This window comes from Parus major, chromosome 20 (genome assembly GCF_001522545.3).
Source record: "Parus major isolate Abel chromosome 20, Parus_major1.1, whole genome shotgun sequence".
NCBI lineage: Eukaryota > Metazoa > Chordata > Aves > Passeriformes > Paridae > Parus > Parus major.
The window spans coordinates 2421688-2439861 of NC_031788.1; the positions used below are offsets into that span (position 1 = coordinate 2421688).

At 48.9% G+C, this 18174-nt stretch overlaps 2 protein-coding genes across 8 annotated transcripts in view; both read right to left on the bottom strand.

Annotated features, from left to right (window-relative positions):
* The window catches only part of LOC107213168 (perilipin-3-like), a 663366-nt gene that overhangs the window by 161484 nt on the left and 483708 nt on the right, over nt 1-18174 (bottom strand). The gene's annotated exons all lie outside the window — the stretch shown is intronic.
* CBFA2T2 (CBFA2/RUNX1 partner transcriptional co-repressor 2) overlaps nt 1-18174 on the bottom strand; it is a 57219-nt gene that overhangs the window by 11219 nt on the left and 27826 nt on the right. For 6 of the 7 annotated variants that reach the window (XM_015647273.3, XM_015647271.3, XM_015647272.3 and 3 more), the window contains exons 2-3: nt 3928-4071; nt 605-846 (exon numbers count right to left, since the gene is read on the bottom strand). In XM_015647273.3, the coding sequence (XP_015502759.1) occupies nt 605-846; nt 3928-4071 (386 nt within the window). Of the gene's footprint in view, nt 1-604; nt 847-3741; nt 3904-3927; nt 4072-18174 lie in introns of those variants that run through there. The other variant, XM_015647278.3, reaches the window with a different exon arrangement.

The following is an 18174-nucleotide window of genomic DNA, read 5'->3' on the forward strand; positions in this document are numbered from 1 at the left end:
CTGTGGGCAGGGACACCTCCCACTATCCCAGGCCCTGTCCAACCTTGCCTTGGAGACATCCAGGGATCCAGGGGCTTCTCTGGGCACTCTGGGCCTCCCCACCCTCACAGGAAAGGATTTCTTCCTCATATGCAATCCAAACCACCTCTTTTTCATTTTAAAGCCATTCCCTCTTATCCTGTCACTCCATGCCTTTGCAAGGTGTGTGGAGTATCATGTCTAATGCAGCATTTCTCCCAGTTAATCCATATAAATGCAAGCACTGGATACAATTCTTCACCAAGACCTGTTCATTTGGGTTTGAAGGGTATTCTCATGGCAGAGAATGGGATGATCTTTAAGGTCCCAAATCAAACCATTCTGTGATTCCACGATTTACAGAAAATCTTTGTCCAATTCCTTCCAGGTTTCCTTAAGTTTAGCTGCACACAAGCTCATGCCTAAGCCACTGGACCAACAGCTTTTTGAAACACAGCAAAGGCAAGAAAAAGAAGTCATTGTGTTTCTCAGGAAACACAAACCCTAGAGTCTTGTTCAGCAATGATGTGAACAGACAACATTGTGTGCCAGGACCTGGGAAAAGCCGGGATGGAGCAGGACTTACCACGAGCGCCAGGACGAGGGTCCGGACCTTCTCCCCGATCTCCGGTGAAATGTCATTCCCAAACTGCTGCAGGGTGGTGAGGAAACGCTTCAGCTTGCTGAGCTGCCGGGCTCCACACGTGGCTGGGAGCTGCTGGTTGGTCAGTGAGGAGGAGGAGGATGAGGAAGGGCCGTTGCTGAACCTCTGGGGTGGGGACGGGGCCCCGTTCAGTGTCGGCGGGGAATGGTTTATTCCGTTGGGCACTGCAAAGGGGAGACAGAAGCGATGCTGAGCACCAGATGGGCACATCCCTGTGCTCTGCTGCTTAAGGGGATCCATCCTCCAGCCTGGAGACTGCTGCTGCTGCTGCTGCTGAGGGGCAGCTCAGGTGGCTCCACCTCGCCCGAGGAGGGCTGACAGACCCTGCCCCTCCTTGGGGATTTACAGGGAGCTTTGCAAACACAGTTGTTTTTTCCAACCTGGTCCCATCTGCAATTTTGCCTCCTGTAAGTGGTGAGCATGTCGAAACCGACTGAAGGGCTGGAAGTTCGGGAACTCGGCAAGGGATTAGGATAAATTGTTGACATCCCCATGCTGTGGTTGTGCAATGCTGAGCCCTGTCTGATGAGCAGCTGTGCACAGGGGCCCCAGCTCGGTGTAAACCCAGAATTTCAGAGTGAAAAGCACATCATTGGAAACAGTCACAGCTGATCCACTGGGTTTGTCCTTAAAAACCCAGCCCTGAATCCCTTATGGATTTAAGTGCTGACAAGGGGTCACAAGGTATAAAAACCATTTCAAGTGATGGTGTTCAGAGACGCCCTGAAAGCACCTGGCAGAGCTGCTCCTTGGAGGAGCAGAAACTTGTGAGAAAAGATGCCAAAATTTCTGCAGCTTCACGAGGATCATACCAAATCCTGGTGAACCCAGTGAGGGGGTTTTCAGAGAAGACAGGAGGTACTTGAACAGTTAAACCACTCTGGAGCATGCCAGAGTCAGAGGCTGGAAAAGCTCCACACACCTGGACCTTGGTGGTGAGCACAGGAGGGAAACTTAAGCAGAGTCAGTTAAGATGCAAGGAAAGATAAGGCTACAGAGACCATCAAAGGTGGTTCCTGCTAACCAAGGGGTGACAAACCTCACAGACAGATGATGAGATGAAGGTGAAGGCCAGCACTGAGAGGACGGAGGTACAAAGGCAATGTGAGCTCATGCCTTTTGTTATGGAACAAAGCAACCTGAAAATCTGTTCACACTCCCAAAGCAGCAAAGCAACAGGGATGTCAGGATGTACCCACAGGTACAGCTCCAGAGTACACCACAGCCGTGTGAAAGGCAAGGCCTTTCTGGTAATTACTCATAAAGGCCTTTATTTCACTATGGAAGGGTTATAAGTAGGGTGGAGCTGCCAAGAGAGGCTCCTCTCAAACAGCAGAGGCTGTGCAGCTCTGTGCTCTCCGGCAGCCACAGCTGAGGTGCCTTCCCCCTTCCCTATTTCACTTCCTCTTATTCTTTCAGATGAAAGTCTGGGGAGAGCAACGGGCTCTATTTATACCTCAGGAGAAAGAGGGGCTGTGAGACACCCCTGGGGCTGGGGGGACCCTCGGGAGAGGCTGCCAAGGAGGGATGCTGGCAGACAGGGGGATGCCACGGAAGCGGCGTGGGGCCGGGGCTGCCGTTAGACACGGCCCCGTGACCGCGCTCTGCCTTCCTGGGCTCACCCCTCCTGAGCCTCTGCCAACGGCATCACCGCAGGGCAGCTGGCAGTTACTGATCCTGCACATCACCAGGACCTGCTCCACCACACACCACACAGATGGGCTGGCACCTCCACTTCCAGGTGGAGAGCACAGCGAGGCAGTGTACTGAGACCAGTGGGACTGCTGGTTTGGGGACAGCAGGATCATGAAATTCCTGAGAAGAAAGTCCTCAGCTAAGGCTACTCTTAAATGCTGCCTTAGGTCCTACACAGTCAAAGGGTTTGCTGCTTCTCCAACCCTGTGTTAGTGATCCATGGGCAGGCATGGCTTTGTTCCAGCTGCACCACCTCACCTGCCCAAGCCATGGGCACTGACAGGGCAGGTCACACTCCCACTGAGTGACCAGGACCCTCTGGTGCAACTGAGAAATGAAAAAGCAAGAATGAACTTCACCACAGGTCGCATCTCTCATCTATCCTGGAAAGAGGCAATTAAGTCATCTGCAATCAGCAGATTCAGGCATCTTGGCCCTTAACAGCGTGCCAAGCATCCTCATTGGAAAAATTAATTTCTGTCACTTTGCTAATGGTCTTTTTCTGCCTGAGCAAAAGGAGAGCCATTAAAAACGCCTGAGCACATAAAGATGGGGACAATGTGTCTGGCGGGATAACCCAGTGATTAGTGCTGCTGCCAGCACCACGCAGCACATCACAGTGTGTCCTCCAGGAGGCTGGGCTGCAAATCTCTGAATCCCACTGCCAGCATGGAACTCTGAGATAGCCCAGACACCCTCATGGACAGCACAGCAACACAGAACCAGCTAGGGAACACTCTGTGCAGGGAAAAGGGGTGAGGAGAGCATGGAAAATATGTACATGCCGTGTGTGGGGGTCAGATAACTCCATGCCCAACAAAGTAAAGCAGCTTTGCTCCAGAACAATGCTTTTAAAAAGACATTAAATGGCTTAAATGTTGGCTAAAGAAGGAAAAAAAGACCCTTTTTAGGCTGTGAGAAAAGGCTGAAGGTCCTTTCCATCCATGGAGTCACCTCTGAGAAACACTCAGCTAGAAGTGGGTGCAAGGCTGCGCTACAGCTGGGGAGGATCAGGACTGACTGTGGCTTAATAGGAAAGATTATAAAGAGAAGATGGAGAAAAGAGAATCTGGATGGACAGCAAGGAATTTTCAAGGCTGGGAAATTAAAAAAATGAAATACTTTCTAATCTCAGCTGCAGGAATGGTGCCTGCAAAGTGAGATACAGCAAAGTGGGAATTAACTCCTTCAAAAGATAAAGAGTAAAGCCCAGCTCTTGGCTTGCTTGAAGCTGACCTGATAAAAGATTCAATTTTTTAAAGGAGTTTATGGTGGAAATCAAGGCTGCACCTGCAAAGAGAAAGACTCAAGGCAGCACCAGGAGCAAGGCAGGAGCAGGCAGGGGGAAAAGGGAGATTACACACCCTGTTTTATGTCCTGCATGCACTACAGAACTGCAGGAAAGCCCCGGTGCCCCCTCCCTCACAGGCAGGCAGCACTGTCTGCCATGCCCTGGCCGATGGCTGAGACACCCCAGTGAGTTTCATGAGCAGAGCCTTCCCTCCTGGCCAGAGCTGGTCCCAGGACAAGCAGCATCTCTGGGGTCTTACGTGCAGTCGGAGTGAAGGACACGGGCCGGGGGCCGCCGGGGTTGACGGGGGGCAGCGGTGGCATGTTGGGAGGAGAGGACCTGGACTGTATCTTCACTTCCACGGGCGATCCGGGCATCACTGGCACCCTCTTCTCACCAGCAACTGTACCAAGAGAAGGTGGCAAGGCTTAGTGACAGTCACTGACACGCATTTCCCCGCCCAGCACGCCAGGAACAGTTGCAGGGGTGAAGATAAGAGCTGGGGGAAGTCACGCAAGGCTCCCCCACGCTGCTCTGGAGGGCCCCGAGCTGGGGACAGGCACCCGGGGTCATGGCCGTGGTGTCTGGGCTCACCACCCCAGTCTCCTGACTCCATCTCCTCACCCTTCATACCCAAATAGGCTGTTCAGGGTTTCTGTCAATTTGCTTTGCCCCTGTTTCAGATCTCTCTGAGATCCCCAGATGTGCCCACACACACCTCGCTGAGCCTTTCCAGAGGAACCACAACCTCTGGGAGCCACACAAATAATCTGGGCTTGGGCTGTGCCAGAAGTGACTGGAATGGGCCTGGAGCTGTAGAGATGAGCTGATATCAGCTACTCAGCCCCACTCCTAGTGCAGTGTCTGGTGTGTAATCTATCACAGGCTCAATCTGCAGCTTCCTTTCCCATCCTTGAGGGATGTCCCAGCTCAGGGGAACAGTGTGACCACACTCCCAGCTCCAGTGGCTGGGATCAGCTTCACAAGACAAAAAAGGAAGAAACATCCTAATATAATTGAGGGATGGTTTGTTTTTTGTTTTTTTTGAGAGTGTGTTTTGGGGTATTTTTGGTTTTTAAAATGCAGACAACTCGGAAGACAAAGCCTAATGATCTCCAAAGTGCAGCTCCTGTGGGAGCCAGTCCTGTTCCAGGGGTGCTCTGTATTGCACTGCCAGCATCTCCAGTGTCCATGACCCCAAAGAAATCACACTTCTGAGATGCTGTCCCTGCTCTTCAAGCTGCCCCTCCCCTCACTCAATTAACTCACTAACGAGATGTGAGCAGCTTGTCCCACCCAGGAACATGGCTGGGTCCCCAGCACGTCCAGCTGCACCCCAGCTCAGGCTGTGAGGGAACTCAGCTTCCACCCCTCCAGTGATCCAAGCTGGGCTTGGGACCATTATCATCTCATTTGTTATCCACAGTTCTTACCAGTGTCTGTCAGCTGCAAGAATCTCAGCTTTTGAGCCTGGGCAAAGCAATTAAATGATGCATTCCCATAGAGCGCTTAATAGGTGGCAAAACTCTGCACTGAAATACAACCCAAACCTGGTACTTCTCGACTCTCAACAACAAAAATGCTGCTTTCCAGAGCAGAGAAAACACAAACTGGCACCTGAGTCCTCGTGTTGCTGCCTGGGATCTGCTCTGTCAGCCCCAGCACCTGCTCTGCCACCGAGCTGCCTCATTTATTTTCCTTATGGCAAGTCATGGGGAATGCCAGCGAGGTAACAAATGAACTTCGTTATTCCCAGCATTTCTTTCTGCTGTTTGCAGGAAGGGGAAGCAGGGATGATACACACTGAAAATCCATGTTTTCCTGCCCTGTCAGTACAGGTGGAATAACTTGGGTTGGAATCGCTACAAAACCACGTCCCAGAACATTTGTGTCTTCATTTATCTAAGCCTGCTTTCAAGAAAAGGAAAAATATTCTAGGTTTTGCTTTCATGAAGTGGGGAGATACTGAAGCCATGGAAACTACTATTAATTTCAACATATAATAACTACATTAATCCCATATTGCAAACTACTGTACATGTGATCTAGCTTCCATACAATTGAACCCTGATGTGCAGACTGTCCCTGTCACTCCCATGCACAAATATGATATTCAGATTAATAACCATGCATTGATATAGGAACATGACATCAGTTATACATGTAGGTACCTATTCCAGCAGGTGAGTTTATCAGCAAGAACAGGGAAAACCCCTTTTCTCTCCTCTCTAAATAAATGCATCAAAACAGTGAGATTTTGTACACAAAGTGAGGTTTATTTCTACCACAAAAAGTCTGAGTTCCCTCACCCAGGCAAGGAAGGGACACATTGCTAAATGACCCAATTTTTTCTATCAAAACAGCACTACCTGTGCCTCTCCAGCACTGGGTGCCAGCTGCCTGGTGGCCATCCAAGGACCCACTGTCACCCACCTGCCTCCTCTCCTTCTCCCTGTTCCCATGAAACCCCCCTTCCCAGGTGTACATGGCCAACCTGATATTGCCATGCTCTGGAGAGCATGAAATCCTTCAGTTTTCTCCTATTCCTTCCTAAAATGTTCCTAGGGCACATTAAGAAAGCAGAACTAATTTGGTTAATTTACAGGGAAGGAGATAAATTTTGCATAGGATTTATAACCCCAAAATAAAACCAGCTACTGTGTGAGACACCAAAACTGAAGCCCACAAGAAGCCAACACCTTCCTTTCCAAGCCCACTCCAACAGACAAGAAGCAAACAGGATTGTTAAATTTAAAAGCTTCCTGCTAATGACCTGGGGCATCTATAAATGCAGATAAAAACCATCTTTCTGAGGCTCTTCATTTTTAGCCTAAACATGTCCATTTAATGAGAATCAGCTGAGCAAACCAAGGGCTTGAGTCAGCCTTGAGTTGACCTGGGGCTAAAACTGAGCCAGTGAGCTGCTCCCTGGGGAAAGGCTGCCTTCCTGGTCTCATTCTTTCACTTCCACCACTCAGAAATATTTACTGGCTCAGAGCAGCTTTTCAGCACTGCCTCAGATACACAGGGAGGATGCAGAGATGCTCCTCAAAACGTGTGCAAGTCACTCAGCTGTGTCACTCACCTAAAGAGTCAAATGCCATCATAGATTTTGGATGACACTCTAACAAGAATGATGTCAGTGACTGAATGCTCCAAGCACCAGGTACCTGCCCAAACTGGAAACATTGCACTCTTTTCCTTCCAAACCTTACCTGGATTAGAAACACAAATGCTGTTGTTACTTCTCAAGCAGTGCCTGCAGGAGCAGGCCAGATGTGTTTATGGCACAACACTTTGGCTGCCAAATGTCCAAACTTTGCAGTGACACGTGCTCAGCTCTGCACCAGGACCTGCCCAGGGTGACCTGGGAAAACAATGTGAACACCTGGGTGGGAGAGCTGCCTTCCCAGTCTCAGACACACTGGAATTTCCCATGGGAAGATGACTCAGAGAAAAGAAAACCTGAAGAGACCTTGTTTTAGTCTTGGCTCCATGCAGGAGCTCCCTCCTCCCATCAGCAGCGGGTTGTGCAGAGCACATTTGACAGTGCTGAGTTCCAGATCTCAGCCTGGGCAGCTGCAGCCACAGACCTGTGCTCCTGCCCTAGATATTCCTGTGTCCCATTTAAGGAGCCCAGGTGTGCAAGAGACCAGAAAGCCCCAGAGCTGTGACTACACCTGGAGCCCTCCCTCCCTCCCCGTGCGCTGCAAGGCCCCGGCTTCATCTGCCTCCGCTCTGGCTGTCGGTGTGCAGCAGATTTCCTTCGCTGCTCCAGTTCCCATCCTGGCGTAACAAATTAAAAAGGAACATATGTCAGCATTAAGTGCAGCTGATGGTTTTCCTTTCTGGAGAGGAGAAAGAGCAAAGTGAGACAATGGGACAAGACACCAAGAGAAAATCTGGGGTCTCAAGTGATCCTCAGAGAGGTCCCACTCCTGCCCTCGCAGCTCTCCAACACCACAGCACATTGCAGAGGGGCAGTTTCAACACCAACTCCAGACAGGTCTCATCATATTTCTTTTCTTTAAAGAAGTCTTCCACCTATGGTGTTTAGTACAAAGAGAGTGTTGCTGTGATGAGTAACCTCAGCATTTACTTGCACTGTAAACTGTATAAAGAAGCTGCTTTATTAATCTCTTTATGCCTGTGGGCTTGGGAAAAGGCAGAAGAAAAGAAACAGCAACAAGTTAGGGAGTATCCCGAGTACATTGGAATTTAAATTAATCCTTAAATTCCTTTGGCAATTAGAGAATAAACTAAATGATGAAAAAGAAGTTAAAACTGTGCATGAGGAGAACTAGATGTTACCTTTCCCAAAAAAAGCTAGATAAGGAACTGGAGAAGAGTGAAAGTGAAGCACACAGACACAAATGGTCTCCTCTTTATCCTCTTCCCAAAGTTCAAAATATAATTCAAGGCAGTATCAGGAGGTGCCCCACTCTGCTCAAGAAAAAGCCTTGATCTAGATTTCCTGGCAGAGCCATGGATTTGCTGAGTCCAAGGGAAGAGAGGGAGAGCCACTGCTACAGAGCAGAAAATGGAGCTGCTTTACATGAATTTCCACTGCAGTGTCTGCATGGGCACAATTTAATCCAGCCACCTCCCTGAGTGGTATCTTCAAGCCATTCCTGCTGCATGGGTATGATTACCCTTGATTCCATGGCACAAGAGTTAAGGAGGAAGGATGGACCTGCCTGCCAAAGGATTTGGGAGCTCTCATTTGTAAATAAGCTGCAAAGAGTCAGAACTGTGTCTCACCAACCCATGTGCCAGACTCAAGCTCTCCAGCTTTCTGTAGAAGTCAAACCATAAAAAATCTTGGGAAAAATAAGAGAAAACCACATGAAACATGAAACAGCCGTGCAACACTGGCAGCTATGCCCAGGTAAGGCTTTGCTTTTCCCTTTGGCAGCTTGCAGGACAAGAGAACAGGCTCAAAATCAGACCTTGTCAAGGCTTTTACCACTAAGTGGTTACATTGCAAACCTGTAAATTAACAAAAGTATTTTTGAGTAAAAAGCTGTGTACAAGGGTTTTTTCCCAGTGGTCTGGTCTCAGGAGGGAAAGCATGTAATGATTTCAGACAGAAAGAAGAGGTTTAATCAAAGCAGATGTCTTCAACTTTCATCTGAAACAGGCAGAACATATTCATAACCTAAAAAGCTTCTCCTCACCCCAAAAAGTTAAAAGCCCCAAATTCATACCTGCCTCTTGAGAGCAAGGGACTGGAGAACTGTCCCAGTAACAACAGCCAAGGTCAGGTCCAGCAGGAGAAATTCTTTGGTCACACACGAGCCAAGTCTGAGTTTATTCCAGAGCCAGTGGACAGACACCCTAAAGGTGATCCAGCCCATCCCAAAACATCCCTCAAAGCAAGGGAGATCAGCCACACCTCTCCTTCCACTAGCCCTGACACCTGGGTGAGCACTCATCACATCGCCTACAGCCACCAAAACAACCCCTTCCTACAAACAGTCCTCGGAAGTTTTCCCCACGTTTACACGGATCAGAGTCCCTGGTTTTCGATAAAGCAACCCCAAACTTGGCTAAGCAGATAGAGAGACCATTGCAAAGAGGGAAACGAAGGAGGGACAGACCTTTAACAGCCTCCTCTGACCCAAACTGCTCTGTAAGTCCACAAGCAGCTCCACGCCCCACGCTGGAGGCCAGGCCAGGGAAATGCCCAAGCCCAGGCACGGCAGCCCTGACGTCCCCAGCGAGGAGGACGTGCTGCAGTTGGCTCGTCACAGGGTCCCTGTTGATCGTCTGGATGCAGACGAGAGGCAGCATCAGTGTAACCTGACCTGATAATGTAAATAGGGTGAAATGAAATATGGTTCGCCACCTCCCCAGCTTTGGCGAATGTTTATTTTGAATAACATGCTTATCTGCTCCAACTGCTCACCATCTGTTTTCAGTCTCCACCAAGCTAATATTTTTCACATTTAGGAACTGAGAAATGGGAAGAATTACATTTAAATTTTATTAACATCTTTCCTCTGCTCCAAGGTTGCCTTTCCCTCCCCTTGATGGCTCTAAGCCATCTGTAGAGCACCTTTGCAGTTCTCCAAGGCATGCAGATGAGAGGTGATCGACATGCAAAGCAACAGCAACATTACTCAGGCTTCCAGAAGATGCCATTTACCGCTTCTCCACTGCTATTCCCTCCCTCACCTGCTTCCAGACAGCTTCCCCCAAGCTCAAACTCAAATCACTTCATCAAGGGAAAAGTAATATTTTATCTTTTTGCAGCATTGCTGCATCAAAAAGCGATGGAGGGGGAAGACTGAAGATAAGCATCAGGAACAAGGCAGCCAATACAGCAGCTTTCAGAAAAAAAGGGATGGTTGGGTCTGTCCCAGTTTGGAGGAGAGTGAGACACTGGGAGGTCTGTAGCCAAGACGACTTCTCTCTACAAATATTGACATTTGTTTGCTTGTGGGGTGGTTTCTAGAGGTCTTTCTTTGCTTGAGTCAACAAAAGGTGATTTACAGCCAGCACTGGGGGACATGAGTGTGTGGCATAACCAGGTCACCAGCAAGGGCTGGTCACACGAGGTCCCTCTCCATCCTCCTCCCTCCATGCCATGGAGCTGGCCAAGATGCTACTACAGCATCAGTGGCAGTGGGTAACTCATGCCACTGTACAGATATTTCCTCCACCCCATGTGATCAGCCTATTTTTACCCTGTTTAGCTGTGTTTTATGGCACATCCCAGCTCCTGAGCTGTAAGATGCTGTGGGAGTGGAGAGGACTCGGCCCCTCTCAGGAGAGCCTTGCATCACACAGGAGGGAGCTGCTGAGCCTGGGATAGGCATTTTATAAATCAAAAATAAACGCGTGTATCTCCATTGCCATCTAGTCCTCTCCCACACACAGCTGTTTCACTTTAAATCTCAATTCAATGTGAAACTCAGATAGAAGAACTTGAAAGAGCAAAGTATGTTATCGTTCACAAGCAGTCCAGAAAGCAGTTAATAAGGGAAATAAGATTAATAATTTATTCCTGAAGGCAGACTGCAGATCTTTATCCATCCTGCCCTTCAGTGATTTTTATAAAATCCTATTAATGTGCCTGGCTCTCCGAACTCGGCGGTAGCACAGGTTGGATTTCGGAGCAGTTCCCAGCCAGACAAGGCGGCTGCAGCTCCAGCTCTGCCATGTCAGAGCACAAACCTGCCTGCATGGCATTCCTGCCTCCTGAGCTCTGCTTTCCTCTGGGGCCACACTCAGGCCAGGACCAAACCCTGGGTGTGGGATTCACCCCACAAACCATCACATCCAACACGGCCCAGAGCTGTTGTACATCAAGCCCCCAAATTCTGGTCATGTCACTTCTACAGGAACACAAACCAACCCCGCTCTCCTGCTCTCCTTCCCATGAAGGAGGCAGGGAATAGTTACCCTGACAGCCATTTCCACCCAGGAGCTGTTGCTGCTCTAGCCACCACACCACACCTTCCCACACCGCTAGCATCCCTACAAATAAATGTTGGAGACCCTAAGTTCATCCCTTGATGTCCCTGGCAGCAGCTTTTGCTCATCACTGTCTCAAAGGGATGCTGTGAGCTGTGCCAGGGAGCCCGTGGTGCCCCGGGGCATGGAACCATCCTCATCCTCACCAGCTCATCACAGACAGCCACCCTGGAGGGAAGCATGCACTCCTGGAATATAGCCCAGGAGAATACATTCCTGGAACCCAAGGCCTGCAATGCAGTTTTAGGATAGGAAGCTATCCTAAAAGGGACTGAGGGGAGTGACGTGGCCTCCCCAAACCACCCCTTCGGCTGGGTTATAACCTGGGACAGGACACTTGTTCAGCAAAGCCAGAGTTGTTCACTAATTCATTTCCTTAGTTACTGCTAAGTATTTTGGTAATTTTTCATTAATTCCTTCTTCCATTTAACATTACAGAATCAAGACTAGTTTTTTTTTTTTTAAATCACCCACTCCTGTAACAATATTAAGAAATATTTCCTCCTCCACATTATTTACTCCTTGGGCTAAAGCGCTCAAGAATGAAAAATGAAAGCAGTTACAGATATCAAACAGGCAATTATCACAATCATGGCAAAAAAATTAGTTCTTAAAAGTCTAAGGCTGCTGCACTGCTCTCCAAAGCCTCTGACTTGGAGCAGAACAACGGTGGCGGGAGCAAAGTTTCCAGATGGGAACATCTGTGTCTCATTTGCCGCAGGGAAGAAAACACCAGGAAGATTAACGGCTCCTGGGGCTGGTGGAGCCCAGACACAACACGTACAGAAGGGATACCATGGAGAAAGGCTTGGAGCAACAGCCTGCTAGCAAAGATTGGGCTTTTTTATTTAATGATTATTTTGCGGCGCTTCTGCCCGTGGGGAAATGAGGTGTTGGGGCAAAAGAGTTTGGGTTTTACTCGTAAATGCTGTGTAGAGTGGAAGTAAGAATTGAGTTAATTATACTTGTATTAAAAAGAATTAAATAAAAGCAGCACTTTTACCATCTCAGCTCCTTTCTAGATAGAAAAAATTATTTTAAGAGTTGGCTTTAAGGGGTTACACTCCCCAAAGGTCTGAAATTGCTCCCTGTGCCCAGAGCATCAAGGCTATGGATTCGCCCCTCTGGGGTCCAGTGAACACCAGTTTTACACCAGAGAGTAAGAAGTGATCCAACAAGTGGGAAACTCATGGCTGAGTGACCAAGTCTCCCCTGGCAAAAGCCTGTTCCCCTTAGGAGCATTCCTTAAATTCTGCCACAGTTTAGGGACCACATTTCCGAAGGTGGGCAGGCGTATAACCCACAGGTTATACAGAACAACTCAACACTGTAATTTTGAGAGTGCAAATCTGTTTTTCATTCTGCTTAGGCTAAACACCATGGAGTAAATAAAGCTGGAACTGTTGTACCTGTAAAATTTTGGGAGGTCCAAAAGAGGGGAAACACAGTGAAACAAACTCTAAGTTCAGAAAGCATTTTCCACCTTAACAGAGTCTTCGAGACAGCCTTTAGGACATGATTTTATCTAGCCCTCATAAATCCTTTTAAAACATGGATTGCTGGCTATTTAACAAGCAGCTCCACCCTTCTCCTGCTCTCCAGATGAAACACATTCACACTGGGCTCCATTTTGTTCCCTCCTTCTCCAACCCAGCAGTACCAGCAAAGCAGCAGAGCCTGGGGAACCGTGGTTAATTGGCATCCTCTAATTACTAATTAGCTCCAAGGGGCTCTCTGCAGCTCCAAACAGTCAATAAGAATGCATCCACCAATTTAAACAGGCTTGGGAAAAGCAGAGCTGCCGGAGCAGGCTCCTAGGAGTGACCCAAGGAACTGCACAGGGAACCCACAGCTCCCCATGGAGGATCCAGCACAGATCCACCACCACTGCTGGGCTTCTCAGGAAGGAGTCTGGAGAAGCCTCAGGGAGGGTTACAGGGTTCTCTCATCCAGGGGGAGCATTCCCAGGGGCTTCTGGCTGCTCTGCAGCTTCTCCTGTACAAGAACCTCTCACACAGATGCTGCAACCAGAGGTGTCTGAGCAGCGTTTGTGGTTTAAACATCCATCATAAGAGATTTAAGCCACAAATTCATCCCACCACCACTCCACAAACTCCATTTAGGACTCTGAGCCTCCTCAGTGCCTGTCTTTACCCTTTACCAGAAGAGCTGAGGAAAGGGCAATGTGCACAGTGCAGATCCCAGCAGGAGCCAACAGCTGCTGGCACAGCACAGGCAGCGAGGCCACAGCTCCCACTCTGCACCCTGCCCTTCTCCCTGCTGAGCTGCTCCAGGAAATCCAGGTGAGCACTGCAGGTCTGGCATTCCCATGGCTTCCCCAGGAGAACCCCCTTCCCAGGGGAATCCTGCAGCTTCTGCACTGTCTGGTTCACCCCAAAAGTGACGGTCACCAGGTCAGCGAGCCTCCTTCTCCACTGCCTTGTGTTTTATATCCCAGCTCTCAGTTTCAGTAGGAAGAGTTGGGGAAAAGGAGGACGTTTTCTAGCCAATCCCATAAGAAATTTAGGAGGTGCTGAGATGGATGCTGTTTCTGGGTCAGGACAGTGAGCCCCTTTGCTGAAGGCTTCCCACCAGCAGTCCCTGCTGTGCTCACTGTGGGATGAATCCCTGCCTCTCCGAGGACAATCATTTTGGCTCTGAGAAAAGCAGCCCATCGAGCAGAGGCCACTGCACTGCCTGGCTGATTTTTAAACCCAAGCAGCTGAGGGTGGTGTGATACCCCTTATCACAGGGCCAGGTGAGCTCAGATCCCAATCCCACAGCTCCTGGCACTTCACGTCCTGCCCACCCCTGTGCCTCTGCTCCCATTTAGCTGCTGGGAATGAGTTTGGCCACATGCAGGACAAGCTCCTACAGAAATGTGCATGGTCTGTACAAAAGCTCCCACAAATAGTTAGGAGGGCAGCAAGGTTTACTCCAGTTTTTTGTCATCAGAGAACTCAGAAATCCTTCAGCCACAGTAGCTCCTTGGGGAGAGACAGCCTTGTCTGTGCAGATGTGTCCTTACCCCAGGCATCCCTGAGACTGGATTGGACCACAGTGATCCTGCCTCACCGGGTCCAACAAACACAGGCATTGTCCATGACTTGGACAGGTCCCCATCCCACACTGACACACCCCAGGGATCTGCACAGCAGGGCAGACACAGCCTGGAGCACCTCGGAAGTTCAAGCAACGCAAGGAAAAAGGGGAACAGCCTGAAAAAATCATTAAATCTTTCAAAAGAAAAGGATGAGTTCAAACCCACCTTAAAATCACCCAGTGACTGAAGATTTGGGAGCTTTAAAGCTGATTACTAAAGACACACAGGAGGAGTTTAAATTCAAGCTTGAAAACCATTTAAGAAGACATCCCTCCATGTTCCAAACCCTACTGCTTGATGGTTGGGTCCCAAACACTATAAATCAACCTTAAAATCAGCACTGACCTCAGGAAAGAACCAGTTCTGAGCAAATCTGGATTTCTTAGAGCATCACAAATATCACTGAGCACACAGGGACCTGGGCTAATGAGAGCAGGAGCAGCAGGTCTGGGGTTTAAGGGTAGGGGTATCCAGTGAGCAAAGAGTACTCCAAATGAGTAAAACACAAACTGGGATAAAAAAGTCTCTGCATACCAGGGAGACACAAAGCAGCAGTGCCAGCAGCTCAAACACCACTACCAATAACTGTAAATAACAGCAATTAAAAAAAGCAAGGTCACTTCTGAAAGAAGTGAGATCTCAAGGCAGAAAACCACATTTAATCCATAACAACCAACGTGACCGCAGAGAGGCACAAATAATACCAAGGACACCCAAAGCTATTACAAAACCCTATACTAAACTAGAAAATAAACAACAAAACTAACAATAAACCTGTTTGTTAAGCACAGACCAGGTAGAAATCCTGACCATCTGGAGAAGGAAGCAGTCCAGAATAGTCATAGTCAGAGGGGCCAGTTCAGATGAAAACAATGGTCATTTTAGCAGAAACAAAACAGAAACCAAATCCAGTGCAAAACAAACCACTAACCAAGTTCTACCACAAAATGAAGCAATCAAGGAAGGATACAGAAAAACATCCCCCTTGGGTCCCTGAAGTCATACCATTTCCAAATATAAAGCAGAGTCCAACACAGTCTCCCTTCTCCAGATGGAGGCTGAAGAGCAGGAGCTCGCCACTGCCAGCCAGCTCCAGGGCTAAAGCTCCACCAGACTTCATCCAAAACTGGGCAAGTTGTCCAAGAAATCAAGGAGGAACTTGGGAAAGATTTGGGAAATCTCTTTCATCCTCATTATTTACAACCTCCTGCAAGTGCCAGAGGGGACTCCATCCCTCTGCCAGCGCCTTCAGGGAAGGGTCAGAGCAGGGAGCAGACTCTGCTCTGTGGGACAAGAGGAACAGGCAGGAGCTGATGCCCAGGAAGTTCCACCTGAACATGAAACACCTCTTCACTGTGTGGGATAACTCAGGGAGGGCAAATACCTCCCTCACTGGAGGTATTCCAGAAGTGTCTGGACACAACCCTGTGCCACATGCTCTGGGATGACCCAGCTGGAGCAGGGATGTGGGAGCAGAGGCCCTGCTGTGGTCCCTTCCAACCAGACCCACCCTGAGACTGTGTGACCAGGAGTGTCCCTTGCCCCAGAGCCAGGGTGGCTTTCCCAGGCAGCCCTGGCACGGTGCTGGCAGTGCTGCCCATGCCAACACCCCTCTCACTGGCCTGCTGATATTGCTGAGGTAGCCAAGCCCCACTAATGAGTCCCCAGCTCTGTGGAGAGCTCACTTCATTCACTTGGGCGCTAAGTGCATTCAGTGCTGCCCAGCTAATAGTCCCTGCCATCAATGGCACACACAGGAGCCCTGCCAAGATGACAATTCTGCCTCTTAAAAACACTCCTCACACTGCTACACAAATGGCTCTTCCTCTGTGCCCCAAGCCAGACCAGCCTGTGGGGAATTTCCACCATCCCCCGGAGCTGGAAGCACAGGAGGACACATTTAGGGGTGTGTTTTGGAGGGGTGTAGGGGTAAGAGGTGTCCCTACACACCTGGACCCCACGAGCCAGCACTGCCTGCAGAGTCCAGGCACAGAGAGATCAGGATGGACAGGAGAAACATCAAAGTTCACTATTTAGAATCATGGAATGGCTTGAGCTGGATGGGACCTTAAAGATGGATCTGTTCCAAACCCCTGAATGCCTTCCACCAGACCAAGTTACTCCAAGCCCTGTCCAACTGGAACATGAACACTGCCAGGGATGGAGGATCCACAACTTCTTGGTCTGCACCCAGCAGAGATGGATGGACAGCAGTGACTGTTTCTGCTGTGCCTCCTTCCCCTCCCTCTCGTGGGCAGCAGAGGTGGAGAATTTCCATGGATAACCTCAGGAGATTCAGTGATGCAGGGACTGGAGAGTGAAGGCTGGCTCAGCTGCTGCTGCACTTGCTTTCAACCCATCACACAGCATCACAGCACAGACAAGCCTTTCCAATTCACCATTCTTAGGGCTGTCCTCAAGCAGTTGCCAGTAACCTGCATTAACCTGCTCCCCATCAGCTGGAGCACAGGGGAAAACAAAACCACAAAAAGGTCAATTGTCAAAATTGTGAGACCAGAGCACAAAACAACCCAGCAAACCCCCAAGTTTGTTTTAAACTGCCCTTTTCCTCCCCTGGCCACAGCAAAGCCTGTGACACAGTGCCTATAAATTTCCTTTAATGATGCAGCAGTGAGGCAGAGCCCCATCTGTGCCTGGGCACAGGTGAGACTTTTCACTATCGTGTAAGTGCAGGCTGCCTTTCAATTACACTCAGCAGCCCATTAGGCAAATTAGATTTGCATATGAGAGGATAACTAGAAAGTCAAGAAATAGGCCCTGAAGGAAAATACATTCTGTAAGCTACATGTCCCTGGGAAGATGTGGACAGGGAGTTTGCTGTTCAACCCTTTAGGGCTACTTTAGGTTTTCATGGTGTTCGGGTTCCTCTCAGCGCTGGCGTGGGTTTGAGGACAGCCTCTCCACCAGGCAGAACTGCAGCCAGACAAAGACATCTGTGTTCCCTGCATCCCCACCTCCCTAAAAAGATGTCCATTTCTGCAGGGCTTTGCATCATTTACAAGTTCTGCCTTGCAGTATGCTGGAAAGGAGATTAAAATATTATAGGTGTGAGAAAATTTCAACTGATTCCACCTGGGTTTCAATAATACTTCACTGAACTACAGAATTATTTCCAGCACCCTAAGAAGGTCCAGAGGGACATGATACCCAGTGGTATGGCATTACACAGGTGTCCCATGTCACTGAGGACACTCTTGTGGACTAAACAGTTCTGCTCAGGTGATCCTAAAGAATTCATCCGCCTGCACACACTTTTTTTTTTTCCTGGTGAGTGTATGCAAAACAGAGACAACCTAGCTCATCTCCCAGAATCCAGATGGCACTTGCAAACCTTGTCTGTGTATCAAATGTTGTTTTTTAGATCAAGTGTCCCTGGTTGACAACACAGAACTTCACGATGCTATCTTTAGAGAGGCTTCTCTGCAAAGAAACACCCTTGGAGCATACGTTGCAGGAATATGCTAATGTGGCAGGGTGTTTTCAGCGACCACAAATGGATCTGTTCCTGGGAGCTCAGACACCCCACAACAAGCTGAGACTGGCTGGAGATGAAGGGTCACCCAGGCCCTATGGAAAAAATGCACCAACAAGTTAAAAATCTCAGAGGAAGGTTAAATTATACCACTGGAGAGATGCAGGATGAGCTCACATCAAGTGCACTCGCACACAAATTATGATTACTAAAAAACCCTACTAAATGAGTGAGGACAGCTCAAAACAGACAGCAAAATCCAAGACTTTCAATTCCTTGACTTCTCCTACAAGTTTAGAGACTCTTACCCTATTTCCTGTTCAGCTAAGTGCAAGGATCTTATAAAAACCCAATGATTTTTCTTCCTCAAGGTCTTCACTTCCTCCTCCACATTTCATGCAAAGATAAAAGCAGCACATGCAAAGTAAAAA